The following is a 24,464-nucleotide window of genomic DNA, read 5'->3' as shown; positions in this document are numbered from 1 at the left end:
CCTATTTCTGTAAGAATTTTAGAAAATGTACTATCGGACTGTTGAACAACTTGTACTAATTCATGAAATTGTAGTGAATGCCATAATTTTGGAGCAATCAATGAGTTCTTCAGGCATTTATACAGGGTGATTCACTACCAGTGCGACAAACTTGCAGGAGGTGTAGGGGGCACAAATACGAATCGTAATCACATAGCATTGCAGGGTCCGAAATGCCTTCGTCATGCGGTAGAGGACGTTGAACGGGAGGTCGCGTGAACAGCGATCCCGCTGGAAGTCAGCATTTGCGAACCATTTCTGTTGAAGAAACCAAGTAGCAAAATCCTCTGGAGTGGATAATCCGCAGGCTCCAATGATTGGACGCGTTGCAGATGGTATGAACTCATTTGGTTTGTTGACAGTATCCGCCATGCAGCGGATTGGGAAATACCCAATCGTTGGCCTATCGCTCGAGTACTCGTACTCGGATTGCTTTCTGCAAGACGTAGGACATTCTCCTCATTGTCTGGCGTCCTCGTCGTTCGCTCTCGATTCATGGCACCTCTCGTGAAACAACCAGTCTCACGTAACCTTCTCATCATATGATTAAAATCGTATGATGAGGAGCATGCCTGTGCGGGAAACGTTCCTGGTACAAGTGCAGAGCAGCGCGCCCGTTACAGTCCGCAGCTCCATACGCAAGGTGCATGTTGGCCAGTTCAACGTTTGAATACTCGTCCATCCTACTGCCTCGGGAACTGGTTCGCAAATGCTGACTTCCAGTGGGATCGCTGTTCACGTGACCTCCAGTTCAACATCCTCTACCGCATGATGAAGGCATTTCGGACCCTGCAATGCTTTGCGATTCCGATTCATCTTTGTGCCCCCTACACCTCCTGCAAGTTTGTCGCACTGGTAGTGAATCACCCTGTACATGGATGTAGCATGCACTGGAGGCAATTGCCGTAAATCTCTAATGAAGTATATATTCATACCTCCAAATGATATTTCATGAACACCAGTTATCTGCTTTAAATGCATATTTATAATCGATAATAGTTCTGCACTAATTATATTAACTTCATCGATTATAATACTACGTACATGTTGAAATGCAGTTCTATATTGTCGAAGAATTTCATCACTAAGTTGAAGATTATTTGATAGACATATACGGAAAGCAGAATGCACTGTTGTACCATCAATTACCACAGCGGCGTTGCCTGTAGAGGCAAATTAACATATGCATTGTGAATATGTGATACATTTACAAAAGCGATTATACATTTCCATCAATAATTTAAGAGTAAATGTCTTTCCACAGCCAGCAGATCCGGTGAGAAACACTGTATCGGTTCATGTATCTGATTATCAATTTGATGATACAGCTTCAAGTAATAATGCGCTTTGTTCTTTATTAGTACTACTCATCAAAGACAGTATTCTTCAGATGTAAGACATTCTCTTGCTTCCTAACAACAGATGATAATTTATCCATCATCACCATTCTCATCTCCTCATCAACAGTTTTCTTGTCGGTAAAGAAATCATCATAAATTTCTTTTGATTTAAGAAATTCTTCATTTTTTTCCCACCAGACCATTTTCATCATTCTCATCAAGTTTGATACAATCATCACCATCATCAGCCATTTTCAATCCACTGCAGTATGAAGGCCTCTCCAGCAACTTTCCAGTTCCTTCTGTTTTGTGCAATGGCCATCCATTTACTACCCACAAACTCATGAATTTTATCTGTCCATCTCAGTCGTTGACTTCCAGGTTTTCTTCTAAATAATTGGAGACTAATTGGGTACTATTCTGTTATTTTCTTAATCCATCTATCATCATGTTTTTGAGCTATGTATCCTGCCCAAGACCATTTTAGTTCTTTAGTTTTGATAAGAATGTCCGTTACTTGAGTTTGCTGCCTAATGCATGTGTTTCTCTTCTTATCTAACAGTATGATTCCCAATATAATTTGTTCCATTTTTCGCTGTGTAGTTCTCAACTTCTCTTCCATTCTTTTGGTGAGTGCCCAAGTTTCACTTCCATAAGTTGTGGTGGGGAGTATGCATTGGTTCATTATTTTACATTTCAGACAAATTGGGATATTGCTCCTCAGTATGTGACTATATTTCCTGATTGCTATCCATCCAAAATTTATTCTTCTCTTGACTTCCAGCCATTTATCATTATTACAGCTAATGACTTCTCAGATAAGTATATGACTCCACCTTTTCAATTACTGCTACTTCAATCATTATATCCCTTTCTGTAGCATACTTGTTCATCATTACTTTTGTTTTAGCCATATTCATCTTTAGTCCAAAATACTTACTAACTCTGCATAACTGATTAAGATTTTTCTGTAATTCTTTGGGATCGTGGCTTATGACCACAATGTCATCTGCAAATCATAAATGGTTTAGTACTCTCCATTCACATTGACTCCTTTCTGTGAGCAGTCTAATCTTCTGAAACTTCCTGAAGAGCAACAGTAAACAACTTCGGAGATATTGTGTCTCCTTGTCAAACTCCTTTCTCAATTTTAAATTTGCTACTGTCTTTGTCTAGTCTAATAAAGGAGGGAGCATTCTCATATATTTTCTTCAAAATCATAATATATGGGGTGTCTATGCCTTGTCTTTCCAGTGCCCGAAACATTGCCTTATGCTGTATGGAGCCAAATGACTTTTCATAATCCATAAATGCCATAAACATAATGGTGTTTTATATTCATTCGCTTTCTCCATTAGCTATGATATTATGTGAAGGTGATCCATAGTTGAGAATCCTGTCCTAAAGCCAGCTTGCACTTTCGGTTGATTCTCATGAAGTATTCTTTCTAATCTGTTAGTAATGACCCTTGTGAACAACTTGTAGATGTGGGATAACAAGCTGATTAGTCTATAATTTCCAATTTCTGATTTATCGCCTTTCTTATGCTGCAAAACGGAGAGAGTCTGCTGACGAGGCTACTAGAGACGGTCGTGTTCCAAGCCGCTAAGTGGATTTTTCTTATTTATTGATTTGAAAAAATTATTGTTTTTCTAAAACTTTTGATTTAAATTTAGTAGTATAACATCATTTTGTGATTTTCTGATTAACTTGGTGTAATTATTCTTTACTCGGCCTTGTAATTGCATAAAAGTATTGGTAAAGGTTTCCACGTATTTCAACTCCGGTACCGTTCGTAATTTTCCCGCCATTGTGATACGATAGTTGTATGCCGTACTAGATAGCGTTAGTTGAACTTCGTTAGGAGTTAAATTGTACGTTTAAATAAATACATATAACGACTTAGATTACAAACGTAATATAATTAATTATATTTAACATAATTAATAACATAACATAATTAATTAATAAATTAATAGAATCATGACTCAGACCAGAGCAGCAAAGCAAAAGGCTCAAGCTAATGGAAGTGCTGTGGCTCAGAGCAGAACTGAGGGGGGCAGTTGTCCTCTGACTCACAGCCTTATAAAATGCACTGTTTGCAGAGCAATCGGGTACGGGACATGATACTGCCGAGGGGGATGTCTTTGTGTGTGCGCGATGCAAGGAGTGTATCGATATCAGGCAACAACTCGGCGTTCTTGTGGGCCTATATGAGAGCTTGAAGGACAGGGTGGATGCCCTCGAAGAAACTAAATTGAGGGGCCCATCAAGCTCTCAGCTGCCCACATCAACGCCAGAGCTTGCACTTGGGCATCGCGTGACACAGAGACAACCCCCAAGGCAGAATGCGCTGGTCCCGAAGGAACTAGTAGTTGTTGGTGACTCTATTGTCAGGGAAACGGGGAACATGCTTTGTAAAAAAGATAGGTGGAACAGGACCAGGGTATGTCTGCCAGGGGCAAAGGTTGATGACGTTGTAGAGCGAATATCATCTTTTAAGGGCACAAAAGGTGATATAGTTGTACACGTTGGCACTAACGATATTAAGAGTAGGAGACCGGCAGAATTACTTAACAAGTACAGGTCACTGTTGAACAAAAGCCGAGAATTAGGGTTGAATTTGAAAGTGTCTGCAATTCTGCCCAGACACGATAGGAGGGAGTATATGATGAGAGCCTTGTCGATCAATTTGGCCCTGGAAAGATTGTGCAAGGCTCAAGGGGTAGAATTTTTTTCAGCCTGGACTGTACTTGTTAACAGGAGAGATTGCTTCTACAGGGATGGGATACACTTAAATAGAAAGGGTGCAAGAATATTCGCTGATGCTATTGAGGCAGTGTTAGGTGGGTCGGAAAACTGCTAGCTTGGGGGGAGACAAAGACCAATAGATTGACAGTAGCCACTGGCAGAGGTGAAAGAGATTCTTGCACTGCTTCTATTAGAATGAGCAGAAGCCTGAAAAACAAGATGCATGATATTTCAGAGACTGCTGGGAGCCATTGCTTTACAAGTAAACACATGGGTTGTGTTAGGGTAGCTAAGAATAGAAACAGGTGCAGGTATACTTGCGTGTACACCAATGCTAGGAGTTTAGTAAATAAATTTGATGAATTTGAGGTATTGCTCAAAACATCAAAGGCAGATATTGTTGGGATATCAGAGACGTGGTGTCACACAGATATAAGGGATGTAGAACTGGAATTTGGGGAGTACAACGTCTACAGAAAGGATAGACAGGATAGGAAGGGGGGAGGGGTTATGCTATTAGTTAAGAAACACATAAAAACCAAGGAAATGAAGCCAGTCGAGTTGAGTCAGTTTGGTGTGACATAAGCATTGGGAGATCAAAATTGAGAGTAGGAGTGTGCTATAGGCCTATGAAAATTTATGAATAATTACAATCCAAGGATTGTAATTATTCATAAATTTCTCTTCTATCTTGTGTTTAAAAAATATACATAGTCGTTTGATACCAGCCCCCAAAATATTTAGATATTCTTCTTCTGATTGGTATTGATTTGATTTAAGGAATTTTTCAAAATTAACATGATTATCGAATTCTGAGTCATGCATTTTATGATATTTTTTGCAATAATCTGATCTTTGATTGTTATCTGTGGCCATCGGTATCAATATACAAGTTTGTGACATTGGCCAAAAAGGTGCTTCAAATCGACATTCGCATCGGTTTGCATTATTATTTTTATAACAGGTAAAAGTATGTTTATGTTGTTGTAAATTTGAATAATCTGAAGTTTTCTCTATAGAACATAATGCATCTATCATTTGGATTGCTTCTTCCATCTCACCTTCTTTTTCTTCTAATGGTGCAGAAGGTGCATTGTTCATCCATAATAATATATGTGCATGTGGACTTCCTCGATGTTGAAATTCAATGCGTTTAAAGAAATTCACAACATAATATTTCCCAAAAGGACTATAGGTTTTGATTTTAAAATTTTGAGTATACTCTCAACAATTTTATTAAAGTATGTGGCACACGTTATGGGGTTTTCATTTATTAATGTAGCTCTTTCCATGTACAGTAGATCCATAACTTTGTTAGTTGTAATTTCTCATTTATATCTGAATTTGTATAGCATACATAGTAATACGGACCATGTTGGTTCCCACGCACTCAATGTCATGAACATTGTAGGTTTTCCTAATTGACGAATCATGGAAAACACATCTCATTTACGTTGACTCCAATAATATGCTGAATTGGGAAATGATTTTAGAAATTCCAAGTTAGGCTCTAATGACTTGTTTATAAATTCTTTCGATTCCAATATAGAACGAGTAATGTTAGCTGTTATTCCTATTGATTTAAATGCAATTTGCAAATTTTCTGCGGTATGCATTCGCATAACTTTCATTGCCATATATAGCAAATGCTGGGGAGTTACTCCACGACGATCAGATCTACGAATTTCCCTCAATGCCATCATAAAGGGAGTAATTTTCAATCCATTTTTAAATTTTTGTGCATGTCCCAAATATATAGCTGGAAAAGAAAGTTCTTCTGCATGTATATCAAATATGAAACTTGTTGGAGATGATTTCTGACCCAGTGCTATACATAAATATTTATTTTCAGACCATAATAATGTTTGTTGTTGAGTTAACAATAGTTCATCATCATTGTTGACAGGTTCCACATTTTCATCTGAATGTTCCTGTTCACTATCATCATTTGTCCTCAAGAAATCATCACTCACTTTTATGCCATAGAATTTATACAAAGGAGAATTTATCAAATACTGCAACCATATTTCCACTATTTTCTTCTGCACACATCCTTGTAGATATGATGATTTATGTATGAGTCTTCGTTTTATACGTACATTAATGGCATAATCGTCATCTAATTCTCTAAGTAATTGATGAATCATCGTATTTACATTAACTGATACATTTACTACTTGTCCAATGATCCCATATTGTCCATATTCATAACATAAATGACGAATTTGCATAAAGGGTAATCGTGGTGATATCAAACGCTCAGTTACAACATCCAGTGGAGGAAAATCAGTAGGATATGTTAGATATATAAATCCATTTGACGTGGCCATAGTTGGTATCCGTCCCTCTTTTAATGAAGTAAATTAATTTTGAAGTAATTCATATAAAGTTGTTGGAAATGGTTTCAAATCTAATTGAAACCATAAACAATCACAAACATTAGAACTAAATCCAAATGGGTTTTTGTACACTAGTTTTTCAAACTCACTGTCAGCTTGTGTAGACACTATAGGGATGTAATCAGGAATCTTATAATTAACCATTTCTAATTTCACTTTTTTTCATGCACGATATTCCTTCATTCGTTCTGCTGGAGTTTTAGATTCCTGATAAGTATAATAAGGCATAGCAGAATTTTGTGGTTGAATTTCATTATGATTTGGAATAGTTTTAATTCCTAATTTCCTTTTCTTCTGTTCACGATATCCCTTCATTATTTCAGCTTGAGTTGTTTTGGGTGCAATATGAGAAGTCTCAGGCATAATGAAACACTCTTGTTGAATTTCATCTGGATTCACATTTCTGTCCAATTTCCTTTTCTTTCTTTCACGATATTCCTTCACCTTTTGAGTTTGAGTTTTCTTGTGGGCAGTTTCAGAAGTTCCAGGCACAGTGAAACACTGTTGTTCAATTTCATATAGATTCACATTTCTGTCCAACTTCCCTTTCTTTCTTTCACAATTTTCCTTCAAACACCGGGATGTAGATTTTGGCACAGTCTCTCGTGTATTAATCATCATGCTGATATAACAGTATAACGTAGCACATCACTGCTCAATTGCACTTGTTGCGTACAGTTGAGTTTTCTTGGGTGTATGCATTGTACTAATTGTGTCACTGCACGCAACAAGTACAATGCATGCGGCCAAGAAAAGACATTTTTAACGTAAAGTACAACACATGCACATTGGGTTTTGTGACGATTTTATATAACGATTTTTAGGTAATGTAATGCTTTTTTCCAAATAACACTGGTAAAGATTTTAACGTCAAAATTTTGCACATTACATACATTATGACCAAAAGTATTTGAAAATGTAATACATAGGAGGACCACATTAGGTTCTGTATGGCAGCCTAAACCCTCCCGGCCCAACTTCTGGTACATGTCAACCAAAATTTACGTTTTCTTCTGCAAAGCAACTGCCAGTTTGGAAGAAGTTTCGGCCACAGCCCAATCTGGCACTCCAATTTGTTCTGCAAGTTGGAATTGAAAAGTGGAGTTCAAATCCATATGAGCTGGCTGGCCCAACATTTCAATGTCATTTTCAAAAAACCAGTCTTGCACAACCCTTGCTATATGACATGGAGCATTGTCTTGGCTGCTGCTGAGACTAACAAGGCTCATTTCAGTGGTACTGCTGTGTAGGTAGTTTCGGGCATTATCCCCATTGGAACAAGTCCAAACCAGATGAAAAAGCCAAGTACAACCTGACTACCTTCATCAAACTTCAAAAGAAGTTCTCTCTGGGAAACCTACAAATGGAAATATATTCATCAGTATGAAACATTGTGCAGTGTGACCTTTTGTCATTGTTCAAAAAATCCAAATATACTGAGAAGAATACAGTTTCAAATGCTGTTTCACACTAGTGGCTGTAAAATTGGGTTTATGCAAAGCTGCCCCACCAATTAACCTAAGTCTACGCAGCTCCGTATGTGTGTGTGATTGATATACTGATGGATGTTTCTGCAGTCTCTTGGACATTTTCTGCCACATTCTCCATAAATGCCAATGCAGGAGGTACAACATGTTTTTTTTTTTAATATTTTATCTAATACATTCCACGGGTTTGTAAGGTTGTCCAGATCTTTTTTTTCAGTGAGGTATCACCTGTGGTCTAACTTTGAATATCATTTGCCACAATGGATTTTTTTAGGATGTTCAGATCACTCACTCACTCACTCACACACACACACACACACACACTCACACACACACACACACACACACACACACACACACACACACACACACACACACATGGACGGACGGATGGACAGAAGGGGTTGCTAATATGGCATCCAATTGCCATACCAAACTGAAAGTCTGTATGTTGTTGTTTGGTATATTATCAACGATATTAATGAATATATATCAGGCTTAATGTTCAAGTTTGCAGATGATACAAAGGTTAGCATGGTTGTTAATGACAGTATGTTACTGCAACAAGATCTAGAAAAGCTGGGCAGATGGGCTGAGAAGTGGCAACTAAAGCTAAACATTGACAAATGCAAAGTACTGCATATGGGTAGAAGTAACCCCAGAGAAATGTATCAACTGTGCGGTACTACACTCAGGGTGGTAGAGAATGGAAAAGACCTGGGGGTAATTGTGCAGTCAGATATGAAGTTTCTGAGCAGTGCAGACAGGCTGCCAGAGCAGGTCATGGGGGTCTTGTCAATGATATACACAAATTTTGCTAGTAGGGATAAGGAGGTGTTATACCTTTGTATAAGACAATAGTCAGGCCATACCGTGAGTACTGCATACAGGTCTGGAGGCGTTATTTTAGGAAGGATGTAGGGTTAGAAAAAGTACAGAGAAGGGTAACAAGATTGATGAGGGATACTAAGGGATCCTCTAACCAAGAAAGGCTTAATTTCTGCAAATGCAGCATCTGGAGACTCTCTGGAGGCACCTGCGAGGTGATCTGATTGAGGTGTATAAGGCCTTGAATGGTTTGAGCAAGCTCAGTGCTGATGGGATTCTTCCTCTTGCTCAGATTACAAACTTGAGGGGGCATAAATTCAAATTGAGGAAAGACAGTTGTAGAATAGATGCATGGAAATTTGACTTTAGCCAGCAGGCAGTTGATTGCTGGAACAAACTTCCATCTGTTGTGGAAGTTGATAGCTTAAATAAATTCAAGGAAGAACTGGACAAACTTTTAGAGCAAATGGATGTGTGAAACGGGATTTTTTTTTTTTTTTTTTTGGCTGATGCCATATAATATAAGCTTACTTTCTTGCATCTTATGCCTCTGCTAATGTTCCAATCCATGACCTGCATTCATTTCTAACATAGAGCTGCTGCACAGGCAGGCATTATAAGATTTATATTGGTGTTTGAGCTGATATGCATGTGTGGGAAGACTTCTGGCACAGTGCACAATATTGATGGATGGGTTTCTGAACAATTTTGGTCATATAGTTTATATAAGCATTCTAGAGAAATAGAATAGTCTCCTTTATAAAAAAATAAATTTCTGCTTATTCTCGATACAGCTGAGAAGAGTTTACACATTCATTATAACTGCATACATATTGAATTAATTATTATTAAGGGCAGCCGTGTAATAATTAACATCTCCTGCTGTGGTAATTATGTTAAATATGAGCCAGTGAGAATCAGTGATGAAAGTCATAAAATTAAAAAAGAAAATTACTTTCACCCACCTACATATTCCTTAACCTTGCTTCCTTTTATTTTGCAAATTAATTAATTCATTAGTTCCACGAATAAGCGACACATCATGATTAATCATGAGCAACACATCATTATTAATGCTGAATGAAAATAATGAACTGTTCAGAAACAGTGGTGTAAGTCAATGTTTACATTATGAACACAGTAGTTCTTCTGACTGTTTGAGAAAATGACATTTACACATTAATGTAATGTGGATGTCAGATGAACTAATGAGGCATATGGCAGAGAAGAAAAATGCATGGGATACATACAAATTAACACATGACACAGAAGCCTATGATAGATACAAGTTGATATGCAACCAAGTTACAAAGGAGGTTAGGCAGGCGAAGGCAGATTACGAGAAATCCTTGGCAAGGGATGCAAAGAAAAACAGCAAAGAGTTCTTTACTTATGTAAACTCTAGAAGGAAGAGGATGAATCAGATTGGTCCACTTGATATTGATGGGTCAAGTGTTGATGATCCTGCTCAGGTAGCTAACAAACTAAATGAATATTTTGCATTGACATTCACACATGAGGAGTTATTCAGCGAGGGGAATGCCAGAGGTGTATTCAACTCTAGCAGTAAGCTACAGAATCTTGAAATAACTGGGAGTAAAGTGGAGGAGAAACTGTTGAAGATAAACACAAGAAAGGCACCCGGGGTGGATGGGATCTATCCAGTTATATTAAAGAAGGCAGCAAAGGAAGTAAGCAAACCCTTAGCCATAATTATGAGAGCTTCCTTGGACTCAGGGGAGGTACCCATAGACTGGAAATGTGCAAATGTGACCCCAATTCACAAAGGAGGATCAAAGGCTGACACAAGTAATTATAGACCTGTGAGCTTAACTTCTGTTCCAGGAAAATTAATGGAGGCACTGGTTAAAGAAGCACTGCAGGATCATTTAGACAAGACTTCAGTTATAGCTCAGACACAGCATGGTTTTGTTAAGGGGAGGTCTTGCCTGACCAACTTGATTGGATACTATGATGCAGTCAAAAAAGAACTGGATGCAGGGAATAACTTTGATATTATATACTTGGATCTTAGAAAGGCTTTTGATACTGTTGCACATGGAAGACTGCTACACAAATTGGAGCAGTGTGACATTGGAGGCAAATTGCTGCTATGGATAAAGGGGTGGTTGAGGGGGAGAAGACAGAGAGTGGTAATCAATGGACACTGCTCATCGTGGACTGATGTTATTAGTGGAGTCCCTCAGGGCTCAGTGTTGGGTCCATTATTGTTTTCTGTATTTATAAATGATATTGATAATGGTATATCGGGCTTAATGTCCAAGTTTGCAGACGATACAAAGGTTGGCAGGGTTGTCAAGGACACTACTGACACTATGCTGCTGCAACAGGATCTGGAAAGGTTGAGCAGATGGGCTGAGAGGTGGCAAATGAAGTTTAACATTGACAAATGTAAAGTACTACACATGGGAAACAGCAACCCCAGAGCAACGTATCAACTCTGTGGTACTACACTGACAGTGGTAGAGAATTAAAGGGACTTGGGGGTGGTTGTGCAGGCAGATATGAAGTTCTCTGAGCAGTGCAGACGGGCTGCAAGAGTAGCTCATGGAGTATTGTCAATGATATACAGGAATTTTTCCAGCAGGGATAAGGAGGTGATTATTCCATTGTATAAGGCGATGGTCAGGCCACACCTAGAGTACTGTATACAGGTCTGGAGGCCTCATTTCAAGAAGGATGTAGAGCTGCTGGAACGAGTACAGAGAAGGGCAACAAGGTTAGTGAATGGAACAAAGGGGTGCTCTTACGAAGAAAGGCTTAAGTTTTGCAAATTACAGTGTCTGGAGACTAGGCACCAGCGAGGTGATCTGATAGAGGTGTATAAAGCCCTGAATGGTTTAAGCATGCTCAATGCTGATGGGATTCTTCCTGTAGCTCAGAAAAATCACCTGAGAGGGCATAAATTCAAATTGAGGAAAGACAGATGTAGGATAGACGTGCGGAAATTTGCCTTTAGCCAGTGGGTGGTTGGTTGGTGGAACAGACTTCCATCCCTTGTGGTGGAGGTTGATAGCCTAAATAAGTTTAAGGCTCAGCTGGACAGGTATTTTGAACGAACAGAGGGGTGAAGTGGAAGCGGATTTTTTTTTTTTTTTTTTTTTGGCTGATGCTGCATAAGCTTGCTTTCTTGCATCAAATGCCTCTACTAATGCTAATTATTTTCCACAGGCAGTTTTAAAACTTTTATAGTTTATTAAACTTACACCATATTTAAATTATTACTAACGAACTTTTTTTGATAACTTGAAATTGGTGTTATTCATACTATTTCAAGTGTAGTGTTACCTATGAAACAAAAGTATTAAAATAGAAAAGATGGCATCAGCTCGTCACAATAAAAAATTTATTATCTGCAGAATACACTCTGAAAAGTTTTTTCTATATCACTCTTAGAAAAGAGCATCACTAGGTGAAATATGAAAAAATCATCCTTTTTAAATTCTTTACAAGGAGACCCTTTAAGATTTTACGAATTTTCAAATTTTGAATTTAAAAGCAAAATTGGTTAGCTTTAACTAAGTAAGACTGCAGTTATAGTTCAGACACAGCATGGATTTGTTATGGGCAAGTCTTGTCTGACAAATTTGATTGGATACTATGATGTGATCATAAAGGAATTGGATGCAAAGAATAATTTTGATATCATATACTTGGATTTTAGGAAAGATTTTGATACTGTGGCACATGGAAGACAACTGTACAAATTGGAGCAATATGGCATTAAGGGAAAGTTGCTAAAATGGATAAAAGGATGGTTGAGTGGGAGAAGACAGACAGTGGTTATCAATGGACACTGCTTTTCATGGACTAATGTTATTAGTGGAGTCCCCCAGGGTTTGGTGTTGGGCCCATTGTTGTTTTCGGTATTTATCAATGATATTGACGAAGGTATATCAGGGTTAATGTCTAAGTTTGCAGACAATACGAAGGTTGGCAGGGTTGTTAATGACAGTAATGATAGTACACTACTACAACAGGATCTCAAAAAAAAAAAAGTTGAACACATGGGTTAAGAGGTGGCAACTGAAGTTTAATGTTGACAAATGTAAAGTACTGCATATGGGTAGCAGTAACTCCAGAGTAACGTATCAACTGGGTGGTACTACACTCAGGGTAGTGGACAATGAAAATTACCTGGGGATAATTGTGCAGTCAGATATAAAGTTTTCTGAGCAGTGCAAAAAGGCTGCAAGAATAGCTTCATGGTGTCTTGCAAATGATATACAGGAATTTTGCTAGCAGGGATAAGGGATGATTGTCCCCTTGTATAAGGCAATGGTCAGGCCCTACCTTGAGTACTTTAACATGTCTGGAGGCCTCATTTTAGGAAACATGCAGAGCTGTTGGAACGAGTACAGAGAAGGGCAATGAGATTGGTGAGTGGAACAAAGGGTTGGTGTTAAGACAGGCTTAAGTTCTGCAAATTGCAGCTTCTGGAGGCTAGACACCTGCGAGGTGACCTTATTGAGGTATATAAAGCCTTAAACGGATCAAGCAATGCTAACGGGATTCTTCCTCTTGCTCAGATTACTCACATGAGGGGCATAAATTCAAATTGAGGAAAGACAATTTTAGGATAGATGTGCGGAAATTCGCCTTTAGCAAGAGGGTGGTTGATAGTTGGAACAAACTTCCATCTGTTGTAGTGGAAATCAGCAACTTAAATTTTTTTTTTTTTTTGGCTGATGCTATATGAGCTTGCTTTCTTGCATCATATGCCCTAGTAATGCAAATTCTAATGCTAATGCTTTTGAATTTAAAAGCTAACTAAAATTGTTGTCAATTATCTCAAAGAAAAATTATACGAAACAAAACACCCAGTTATGAAGTTGAAGAAAAAGAATGTGATGGAACTCTTGCATTAATTCTCCTGTGTGTCACACTTACCGAGGAAGCAGAAGAATGAGGAGGGGGAAGGGGCTTTAGACTTACATGAAGAAGAACGCAGGTTTAAAAGTTCATCAAAGAGAATTTAGTTATGTTGTGTTTTCCTTCACATTTTATTCAATAATATTTTTAACTATTGTTTTGATATTGTTCAAGTTTTGTTATTTTCTCATTTGTTTGCTTATCCCTGATTTCACGTAAAAATTAAGATAAAGTGTCAAATTTTCTTCATTCATTTTTCCAACGTTTTTAATTTTAGTACTCTTAATATTTCACTTCTTTTACCTATAAGAATGACAGTTAATAAGAGATGTCATCATTTTTCTATGATGAGGTAATATCCTTTTCTATCATTTACAAAAGGTAGTACCGTTTCTAAGTTGAATAAAACCTTAAATATTATAATGGTTTAAGTCATTTTTGCCATTCAGAAAACAAATTTTTTCAACATTTTTAATTGTAGTAATGTTCTACAATATTCCAAGTCTTTTATTATAATAATGACAGTTACTAAGAGCTTTCAACATGTTTCTTAATTTTTCTGTGATGAGATAAACACACTTAAAACACTAAAATGCTGAAAAGATTATAAATTTGACTTTACACAACTCCAATTCTCACCATCTCATATCATGCCAATTTTATTAGGTGCTGCTAGACAGCTAAGTTTACAGATTAATGTAGCCAGACAAGAACAGCAGCACGAAGATAGCAGGCTGTGAATTGTGATCTCCACCACACCAACAGTGACCTTTATTGGGGGGAGGGATTACAATGACTGTCCCAAAATAAAGTAATAACTAATTTCAAAAATTTTAACAATATATATTTCTGATCCAGCAGAGATCTTTATTTTTTAAAATTGGCATTTGTAACAATGTTTGTGAAGAGCTCTACTGTGTATGTATGTTTTTAAAATTTCAAATAATAAGTATTATTATTATTATTATTAACATTAAAAATTGTGTGTATATAATGGGTGTCCATAAAAGGTCTAATGATTTCATTTATGGACATATCTGGGGGAGGACCAAAAGTGTGGACAGGCACATAATTTTGAAAATTTCTTATTATGATCTTTGAAAACACTAAAATAAAATGCACTTTTGGCTAAGCAGCTCCTCAAAATGCCTCCATTCAGATGATCATTAAACTATCCAGCTCAATTATTGTCAACAACAGTATTTACTTTTGGGGGGGCACTAGCCAGGTTTGCTCATGAGGAAAGACAGCTCTGTAACTGGGTATGGACAAAATATTTTAAGTACATTGGGCTTCCCTTCAGGCTTGTAAATTACACAGCTGTTGCTTTAACTGAACCAGAAACTGTATTTCTGCCTCTTGACCTCTCACAAAAAAAGAAAGAAAAAAAAACTGAGCACATAGTTTATACAAATAAATTTGACTATCAGCCACATGAAGCTCTTACCCATTTACATTTCCTCAGGCCAACCATGTATAAAACATCATTATGATGGATGTTGTGTGCATTGGGTGGCTGTCACTCCAATATTTGGTCCCAGAATAATTATGACTTGATTGATGAAGGGAAAACTTCCTAATACTATTATGATCAGAACAAATCAACAGCAGAAAGTTAATTCTGATAGTCATTTGCAAAGTAGCATCAGAAGAAGGAAGTAGTAAATTTTCTAAAATGTAGTGATAAGTAATCATTTTAACTGCAAACAAGTTAGGACTGTATAACATAACATGGTGTAAATTTTTCTATTCAAACATGGTGTAAATTTTTCTATTCAAACATGGTGCAAATTTTTCTATTCAAACATGGTGTAATTTTTTTCAGTTGCCGATTAAAGGATATAAGACATCAAAAAGAATCAAAACATGTCATGATAGTGGGGTGATCCAAGAAGGAAAGTTTCTCTTTCTGGAAAGGTGAATATTCAAATATTTTGAAACTAAAAATGGACTTAATGTTTGATTTCAATAGCTTTGAATTCGCCTCTTGATGTATTTAGCTTTTAGCTGGAATAGTATGGTAAGGATTCTGTCCAAGTTCAGTATACTGGGAAAATTATCACCTACATTTACTGTCACATTTAATGACAGAAGATATTAATTGAATCTGAATAAGCCTGATGTCAAGAAGTCTCCAAGTCCTGATGGCATCTTTCCATTTGTTCTCAAAACTCCTGCTTCAGAGCTTACTTATTTTATGTCATCTTTTTACACTATCTTATTCTACTGGCATTTTTTCCTTCTGCACGAAATTTTTTCGTATCCAGCTAATTCTAATCTCTCCCTTCTAATTATTGTTCCACTGAACTTTCCAAATTAATGGAGTAAAGTATCACTACCAACTCTTATGCTATCTGAAAACTCACCATCTGATCAACAATCACCAATACAGTCTATTGGTGTGAATCTAGAATCTAGTGGTAATATCTTGGTTCATGTTACTGATCTTTGCACAGATTAAATGGAAAAGTTCAGAGAAACTAAAGCATTTTCTCCTGAAATTTCTAATCTGAAATGATATCAATCACAAAGGCAGATAAATGAGGGATTCCATAAAGAATTTTAAAAATTTTTACTTCATATCAAGTTACACTATGCTTACTTTATGGAAACTGGAAAAAATCATTTCTAATAATGGTTTCTTGCAGTTTCTCATGACGTTCAGAAGAAAAAAAGAAAAACAAATCTAATAAGAAATATTAATCATGTTTGGGATAAATTTTCATGCTAATGCTGCACTTTTCCATAGTTAGCAATTTTTAAAAATACATATTTTAAAACAGAAATATACAAAGTAAAAATTTCACCTTTTAAGATCAGATTTAGTGGAATCAAGATGATATGAATATATCAATAATTCATTACCAAATGACATCAGTAAAAATTTATCCATGTAGTAGAACTGTACACATACTTCATGATAAGAAATGCACTAAAAGGAATATAAATATCAAAAGAGAAATAAATATATGTTAGTCAAACTCTTGATTTTATGGATATACAAGGCATATGCATATTTAATGGTACCCCCATCAATATACATTTAATTAAAATAATTAAATAACCATGGTTTGTTTTAAAACACCAAGAGGACTTAAACAATAACAGATCAAAATGCTAATAGTTCAAAATGGCAACTAAGTAAAAAAAGCAGAAGCTAAAATACTGACCGCTTATAACAGATTACAATGCCAACCAACTGGCATTTATTTACTTATTATTAATTCATTAGTCAAAAATTTTTTGACAAGTGTTTTACTCCCTTTTACGTGGTTGGGAACCATGACAAAAATATGAATCTATTATCATTCACTAAATATTATTGTAATTATTTAATCTCTTATAGCATATGATAATAACATGTTGATCATGCAGAAAAAAAAAAACACACAGCAACAGCTGTCTATTACAAACTGAATCAGGCACAGCTAGGGGGTTAACAGTAGAAAAATACAACTAAGTTATAATGTAACATGGGTAAAGGGTTCATTTTCACAAGGCTGTAGTTTCACAGCTGTATGCTATATAGCATCCTCCTCATGGTGCCTTATGTAAATAATTACCAGCACTGCTTAGCTTGTGTCAATGAAATTATTCTTGTAGGAATGAAATCCTTTATTCTGTATTCCACCATAAAATCATGTTCTTTATCTAATCTCTGGTTTTCCAATAAATGTGCTCAGGCTGTATAAGATATGAATGTAGCATATTGCAAATGACTTGTATCCAAATCTCCAGTATCATTTTCTGCATACACAATAAAGCTCACAACAATTGTAAAATAATTATTAATCAATCCAAAGTTGACTTTGAACAGAATAAGAATATAAAACTTGCTTTTGGTCTAACTGGTAGTTGAGACTTGTGGTCTTTTACCAAAGCTATTGCCGCAACTGCTGTCCATGTATACTTCCACTTCTGAAACCTGATGGTTCTATCACATACTTAGCTAAAGATAAAGCTTACTTAGATTACTTATTATCCTACTTTCTTTCTAACTTCTGTATTGATGAACTTAGTAATTCATCTTTTCCATACCACGCACACTTTGCTGCTATGGTCTTATGACAGGAGGTTAGAAGAATTCTGGACAGTCTTGATGTGAAGAAAGTTACAAGTCTTAATGGCATTTTTCCACTTCTTAAAATTTGTACTCCCAAGCTTGCTTCTGTTTTGTGTTGCTTTTTTTTTTTAGACTTTCTTATTTTATTGGCATTTTTCCTGTGGCATAGAAATTTACTCATACCCAGTCAGTTCCTAAATAAGGGTGATAAATCCTTCCCTTTGCACCTATTTCTACTCTTTCCAAAATAATGGAGAAATCAATCAACAGCCAACTCTTAAATTATCTTGAGATCATCAGCCATTGAATCACCTGATCAATGATCACCAAAATGGATTCCATCAATGTCATTCCATTGGTAATATATTGGCCTCATGATGATCATCTTTGAACAAAGTTGATGGAAAAGTTTGATGAAACTCAACCAATTGCTCTTGACATTTCTAAAGATTTTGATTGCTTGGCAGGTTTTCTAAACAGTCCTTTCTTATGGGTGGCCCAACTGAATTTTGCAGTTGGGTATCCAGTGGGGAAATGCAAGATGACGGAAATGTTGTGTGTGTGTGAACTCCTCAGTGTTTCCATGAAGAAAAAGAAATAGTTAAGTTTTTTTTAATATTCAAGGAGAAGAGGAGTTTCCTGAGTGGATATTGTGTTTGAAGTTTTATGTAAGTTTAGTCTGAAGTTACTGAAGGTTGTAATTTTGACCTTCATAATGGCTGCCATTATAACGATAGCAACAGCGATAATCACTATTGAGTTTGATGTTGGCAGCCAGTTTTGTGAAGTATAATTTGAATTGTGCCTCAGGTTAGTCTTTGATATTTAGGAATTCTTAAATTGGAGTGTTTAAGATTCCAGTTTATATTTTAATGGGTTAAAGCTTGGTATTAAATTGACTAGATTATGTACAGAGGAATTTAACTTGGGAAACAGTAATTGGAGTTGCACAAGTTGACACCATTTTGTTTCTTTCACTGTCCTTTAGTATGGTTTTTAAAGTATTGTACCCTGTGTTAGTGGGCTATTTTAATACTGTTTTTTTTTATATTACTAATATATTTTCTGACTGGGTTTGCTTTGGTGGTTTTGTTTTATATTTTAGAATTTTATTATTTATTAGTTTTAAATTATAATATTATTTTATTATATTCTAATATTATATTGTATATAGCTGAACTTTTTTTTTAGATCATCACAGATAGTTTTTTTTTTTAATTTATTTTTGGTGCTGTTTGAGGTTTGAGCTAATTTTGATTGGGGCTCCTTGCTCTTTGACTTAACAGTTTGTAAATCTTTATAAAGTTTGTCACTAATCGTGTTTGATTTTAACTTTTAAATTGCATATAGCTATTTTATGTTATACAATACTAACTTATGTCCTCTATAAGTTATTCAGACATTATGGATGAAGACTTGTTGACAGCAAACAGTGAGGATGAGAGAGAGGAAATATTCTCTCTCGAGCAGAAAATATGATCAAAATGAGGTATTCTCTGGGAAAACTATTCCCAGAACACCTGTTAAAACAAGTTCGTTATTACACCCTGGTCTTGTGCAAAGGACTAAAGGGAAAAGCTCTAACAGGAAAAATTTAAAAGGAAAAGGTGCTGATGTAAGTCAAGAAGAACTTTCAGACTCTAACGTTCAGAAAGAGGATAAAAATCGAAAAAGAAAGAGGTAAAGAAAATAGCATAACTTAGAAACCTGAAAATGAAGGATTTGAGTATGTCCAAGAAATCCGTAAAAGACTGAAAAGTATTTTATGGGATGTAAATAGTAAAATCCTTATGGCAGCAATTCGAATAGTAGTGGACTCATGGGATAACTTGGAAACAAAAGGCTTATAATGTTTTCATGGAGAAAACATTATGAGCCTTTATCCACTTAAAAGGAAAGTAAATAAAAACAGTGAAAAAAAAGATGGCTGTTGATAAAAAATGTCCAGAGTGAGATATTTAAAAAGAAGATTAATTATGGGTAGAGAAGTAAGTGTTTTACAATTGAATGCCCAGAGATTTAAAAGTGTTGCCACTCAAATTAGTTATTTGATGGAAAAGGATGATATGGCAGTTGTCCTCTTCAGGAGCTGTAAGCAGCATGTAAACAAGTATCAGATATAATCTTATACCCACTGAGGTATAAGATTATATCTGACAGTGATTTGCCGGGTGCCGTGATCACAATTAGAGGCAATGATTTTGCTGTTACTAAGGTTTTGGATTTATGTAGTAAAATGACTGTATGTTGTGAGGTGATCTGCAGTATTGGCAGGGTCTACTTTGTTTCAGTATATTATCAGTATTCTGATGATATTGAGCCTTATGTGGGATATCTGGAATGTGTTCATGAGATGGTTGGTTCCTGTGGGATGATAATTGCTATTGACCCCAATGCAAATTCTCCACTATGGGGTAGTGAAGACACTAATGAAAGAGGATTAGTTCTTGAAGAGTTTGTAGCTGCCTCCCGGATGGAGATATTAAACATATAAGAGCATGCTCTAACATATTCAACAGTCCATGGGCAGTCACATATTGACTTTACTATGGCAACTTATGCTATTAAGAATAAAGTTAAAAATTGGCAGGTGATGGAAGCTTACACAACAGTGATCATAACAGCATCTCCTTCAGTATTGTTAACAGAGATGAAATAAGCAAATGATGTGATACTGGGAGATATTTGATTAAAAATGCAGTGTGGCCTAAGTTCCAAAGTTTGTATATAAGGTACGTTAAAGAAATAGATTGGCAAGTGTTAACATCTGAGTAGTATGCCAGAAAACTGATTGAAATTTTAGTGAAAATTTGTAATTCATGTATGAAAAAGAAGATGGTTACAAAGCCAGTTTTCTGGTAGAGTCAAGAACTTACTCAACTCAGGTCTCAAACTATGAAACTGAGAAGGCAATATAAGAGGCATTGAAGGTATAGAAATTTAGATATATGTAGTGTTTATTTACAGTTATATAGACAGCAAAGGAAACAATATGTTAAAGCTGTCAATGGGACTAAGATTATGTTGTGGAGAAAACACATTGAAGGTTAAGGATCCTGAGATCCATAAGAGTACTGTTTTTAAAGTATTAACAAATAAGAAATATCTATCTGAAATTGTTAATATATTGGTATTGGAGTTGATGAAATACCATTGGAGTTGATGAAAATCAAACTTTAACTTGGCATGATTCTGTGGACAGAATTCTGGAAGACCTCTTTCCTGATATTGAAATTGGGAATAAAAGCCTAGAACAACAAAAAATTATTATTGAAAATGCTTGGTATTAATCAATGAATGTGGAGCAAAAGTTTTCAATTGAAAAAGTTAATGAAGCTTTGGGCCATGCAAAGAATGCATGGCCCAAAGCTTCACTAACTTTCACTAAGAATCACAGGGCCTAGAAAAATTAAGCTGTTGTTATGAAAAAGTCATATGAATTGAAACCTGAATTATATGTTGAGTTGTTTAATAAATGTTTAGAAGTCTTCCCCCAGTGCTGGAAGAATGCTTGGGTGAAATTAATTGTTAAAGGCATGGATAGAATGCTTAATGAGATGGGGTCAGATCAACCTATTACTTTGCTCCCTGTTATAGGCAAAGTATATAAACAACTGTTGATCAACTGATTAATAATGATTATGTATGATGCAGAAAACATTTTCCTCCAGAAATCAATTTGGTTTCAGAAAAGGATTACCCACAGAGGATGCTGTGTATCAATTGATACAAACTGTGGAGCAAAGTGATACTAGGTATGTCCTTACTATATTTGTGGATTTCAGGGGAGCATTTGACCGACTATGGTGGGAGGGTATCCTGAGTAGAATAAGGATTTCTAATTGTTCACAGAATTTATATTCTGTATTTAAGAGTTATTTTTTGTTCTAGAGAAATAGTTATTAAGACAAGGTATATTCAAATTATTAAGGTTTCATGTGGATGTTCACAAGGCTTGGTGATTGGCCCCTTTACTAAAACAGGGGTCCCAAACTACAGCCAGTGGGCTGAATCCGGCCCACAAAAGAATTTTATCTGTCCTGCAGATATTTCAGTTAGATCGTAAAAATTAATGTTTATATTAGATCACAATAAAATTTACGAAAAACACATTTTACAGATTAGTTTAACATTCGTCAGTTGATTAACAGTGTTGATGCCTCTGTGTCGTCAGCTTAGTCTTGTTAATTCTGTTATTTCTACTCAAAGCTATTCTTTGGAACATTGTTAATATAATCCATTAATCTTGACCCTGTCATTAAAAAGCAATAGGCTAATGTTAGCGACAGTAATTAGGGATTTCCTAATCCCTTGCCAGCCTGCACATGAACCTTGATGTTCAGAGTATGGAAGCAAAGTCACCCCCGGCTTCTACTATACAAGAACCCCAGATCCACAATAAAAACATGACACTATCCTATTGGTTAATGGAGTTAATCCCTCTGCTATAAATTAACTGCTAGCGGCCTATTTGCACATAAAGTTTCTGGCAGAATCGGCAAGAGGAGGCTGTTGGCAGGTAATTTAATCTCTTTGTATTAGTTTAAATTTCCTGTTTTTTATTGTAACAGCAATTCAAAACTTAATACAGTAGAACGTCGGTTATCCAGAATAATTTGAAAGGCTGATCTTTCTTCTCTTTTTTTATTAACAGTAGTACAGTAAGCTCCAGTCATAGTGATCATGTTTGCAAATTGAATTTTGATTAAAATAAGCGAAAGATCGAGTTTACTACCTCTTTATAACAGATTGTACAAAGCTTCAAATTATTTTTATTGTTTTATGGTTGTGATCTCTAGAATTCTATGTGACCTTCAGAATAGAAAAATATCACAGAGACTATGAGGTTTTCTCAGAAACCATGAGTGAATTTCTGATTAGTTTAGCCCCAGATTCGGTAAGAATAATATCGGCCCGAAACTGTGCGATTTATTATTTTTTCTCAATTTTTCTAAATTTCGCAAAATGTAAATGAAAAGGAAACGCATAGTTTTAACATTGCAACAAAAAACTGAAATTATTGATAGAATTAGAAAAGGTGGAAATTTAGGAAATTTCTCCAAAGAGTTTAATATGGGGACTTCAACAATTTTCCAATGCTATATCAGAATTTGTGTTATAGCATTGGAATTTTTGTGAATTCGTGGAATTCACAAAAGATGATGTCGAAACCTGAAAATGCCACTTCAGAGAGTGCACTCTATTTGTGGTTTCTTCAGAAGCAAAATTTAGGTGAATCAGTGTCTGGCCCAATGTTGTGTGAAAAAGCATTGGATTTTAATCGAAAATTAAGAGGTAATGAAGATTTTAAGGCAAGCACAGGCTGGCTGAAAAACTTTAAACTGAGATATGGTATACGTGAACTAGATACTCAAGGTGAGAAACTTTCTGAAGACGAATCGGCAGCAATGTACTTTAAAAGTAAGTTTGCTTCAGTTATAGCAAATTAAGAGAAAGCAAAATTTATAATGTTGATGAGATGGGCTTATTATGGAAAGTATTACAGAGGAAAACCATAGCCACTAAAAGAGAAATGCCTGCACCAGGTTTTAAGATGAGAAAAGAGCAAGTTACAATTGCTATGTGTGAAAATGCTACTGGGACACACAGATTGCCCATGCTCGTTATCGTCAAATCAAAAAAACCGAGACCATTAAAAATGTTTTTTAATTTTCCTGTTTTGTATAAAAAATCATAAAAATGTCTGGATGGATGTTCCTGTTTTCTGAGATTGGTTCATATATATTTTTATTTAATTAATCTTATTTAATTTAATCGTAAGGTACGATTAAATTTATTTAATCTTACCAGAAAAATTTTTCCAGTTTGATTATTCAAAAAATGACTATCCGGAAGAGATCTGATATTAATTATTCCGGATAAGTGATACTCTACTGTACTTTAGAATCGTAATTTGCAAATTGCAATATGGATAATTACAATTGTATTATTGCTTTATATTATAATATAAATAATAATGTTTTATATTGTTTTATATTATAATATAAAACAATAAGTTTTATATTATAATAATGTAGGTTATTAGGCAAACAGCCTAACAAACAATATTATTAATTGCATGTGATATAATAATAACCTTTGTTAAAATATTTGGGCATAAAAGGATGTCAGATGAATTAATGAGGCTCGTGGCAGAGACGAAAAATGCATGGGATGCATATAAATTATCAGACGACACAGAAGCCTATGGCAGATATAAGCTAGTCTGTAATCAAGTCACAAACGATGTTAGGTAGGCAAAGACAGATTATGAGAAACCTTTGGCAAAGGATGCAAAGAAAAACAGCAAAGAGTTCTTTACTTATGTAAACTCTAAAAGGAAATGGGTGAATCAGATTGGTCCACTTAACATAGATGGTTTGACTATTGATGATCCTGCTCAAGTAGCAGATAAACTGAATGAGTATTCTGCATCTACATTCACACATGAGCAGTTATTCAAGGAGGGGAATGCCAGAAATTTATCAAACTCTAACAGGGAGCTAAGTGATTTTGTAATAACTAAGAGCAAAGCGAAGGAGAAATTATTGAAGTTAAACATAAAAAAGGCACCCAGGGGCAGATGGAATCTATCCAGTTATATTGAAGGAGGCAGCAAGGTAATAAAGCAAACCCATAGCCATTATTATGAGAGCATCCTTAG

The 24,464-nt window shown here is 35.7% G+C and overlaps 1 protein-coding gene across 1 annotated transcript in view; it reads right to left on the bottom strand.

Annotated features, from left to right (window-relative positions):
- Positions 1 to 24,464, bottom strand: part of LOC150088452 (WD repeat-containing protein 27-like) — a 316,886-nt gene that overhangs the window by 78,333 nt on the left and 214,089 nt on the right. Inside the window, exon 18 of the mRNA XM_090370163.1 lies at positions 16,545 to 16,669. Coding sequence (XP_090226289.1) covers positions 16,545 to 16,669 — 125 coding nt within the window. The remainder of the gene's footprint in view (positions 1 to 16,544; positions 16,670 to 24,464) is intronic.

Source organism: Mastigoproctus giganteus, chromosome 3 (assembly GCF_048544385.1).
Source record: "Mastigoproctus giganteus isolate SK-2022 chromosome 3, ASM4854438v1, whole genome shotgun sequence".
NCBI classification, from domain to species: Eukaryota; Metazoa; Arthropoda; class Arachnida; order Uropygi; family Thelyphonidae; genus Mastigoproctus; species Mastigoproctus giganteus.
This window is presented reverse-complemented; position numbering and strand designations above follow the sequence as displayed.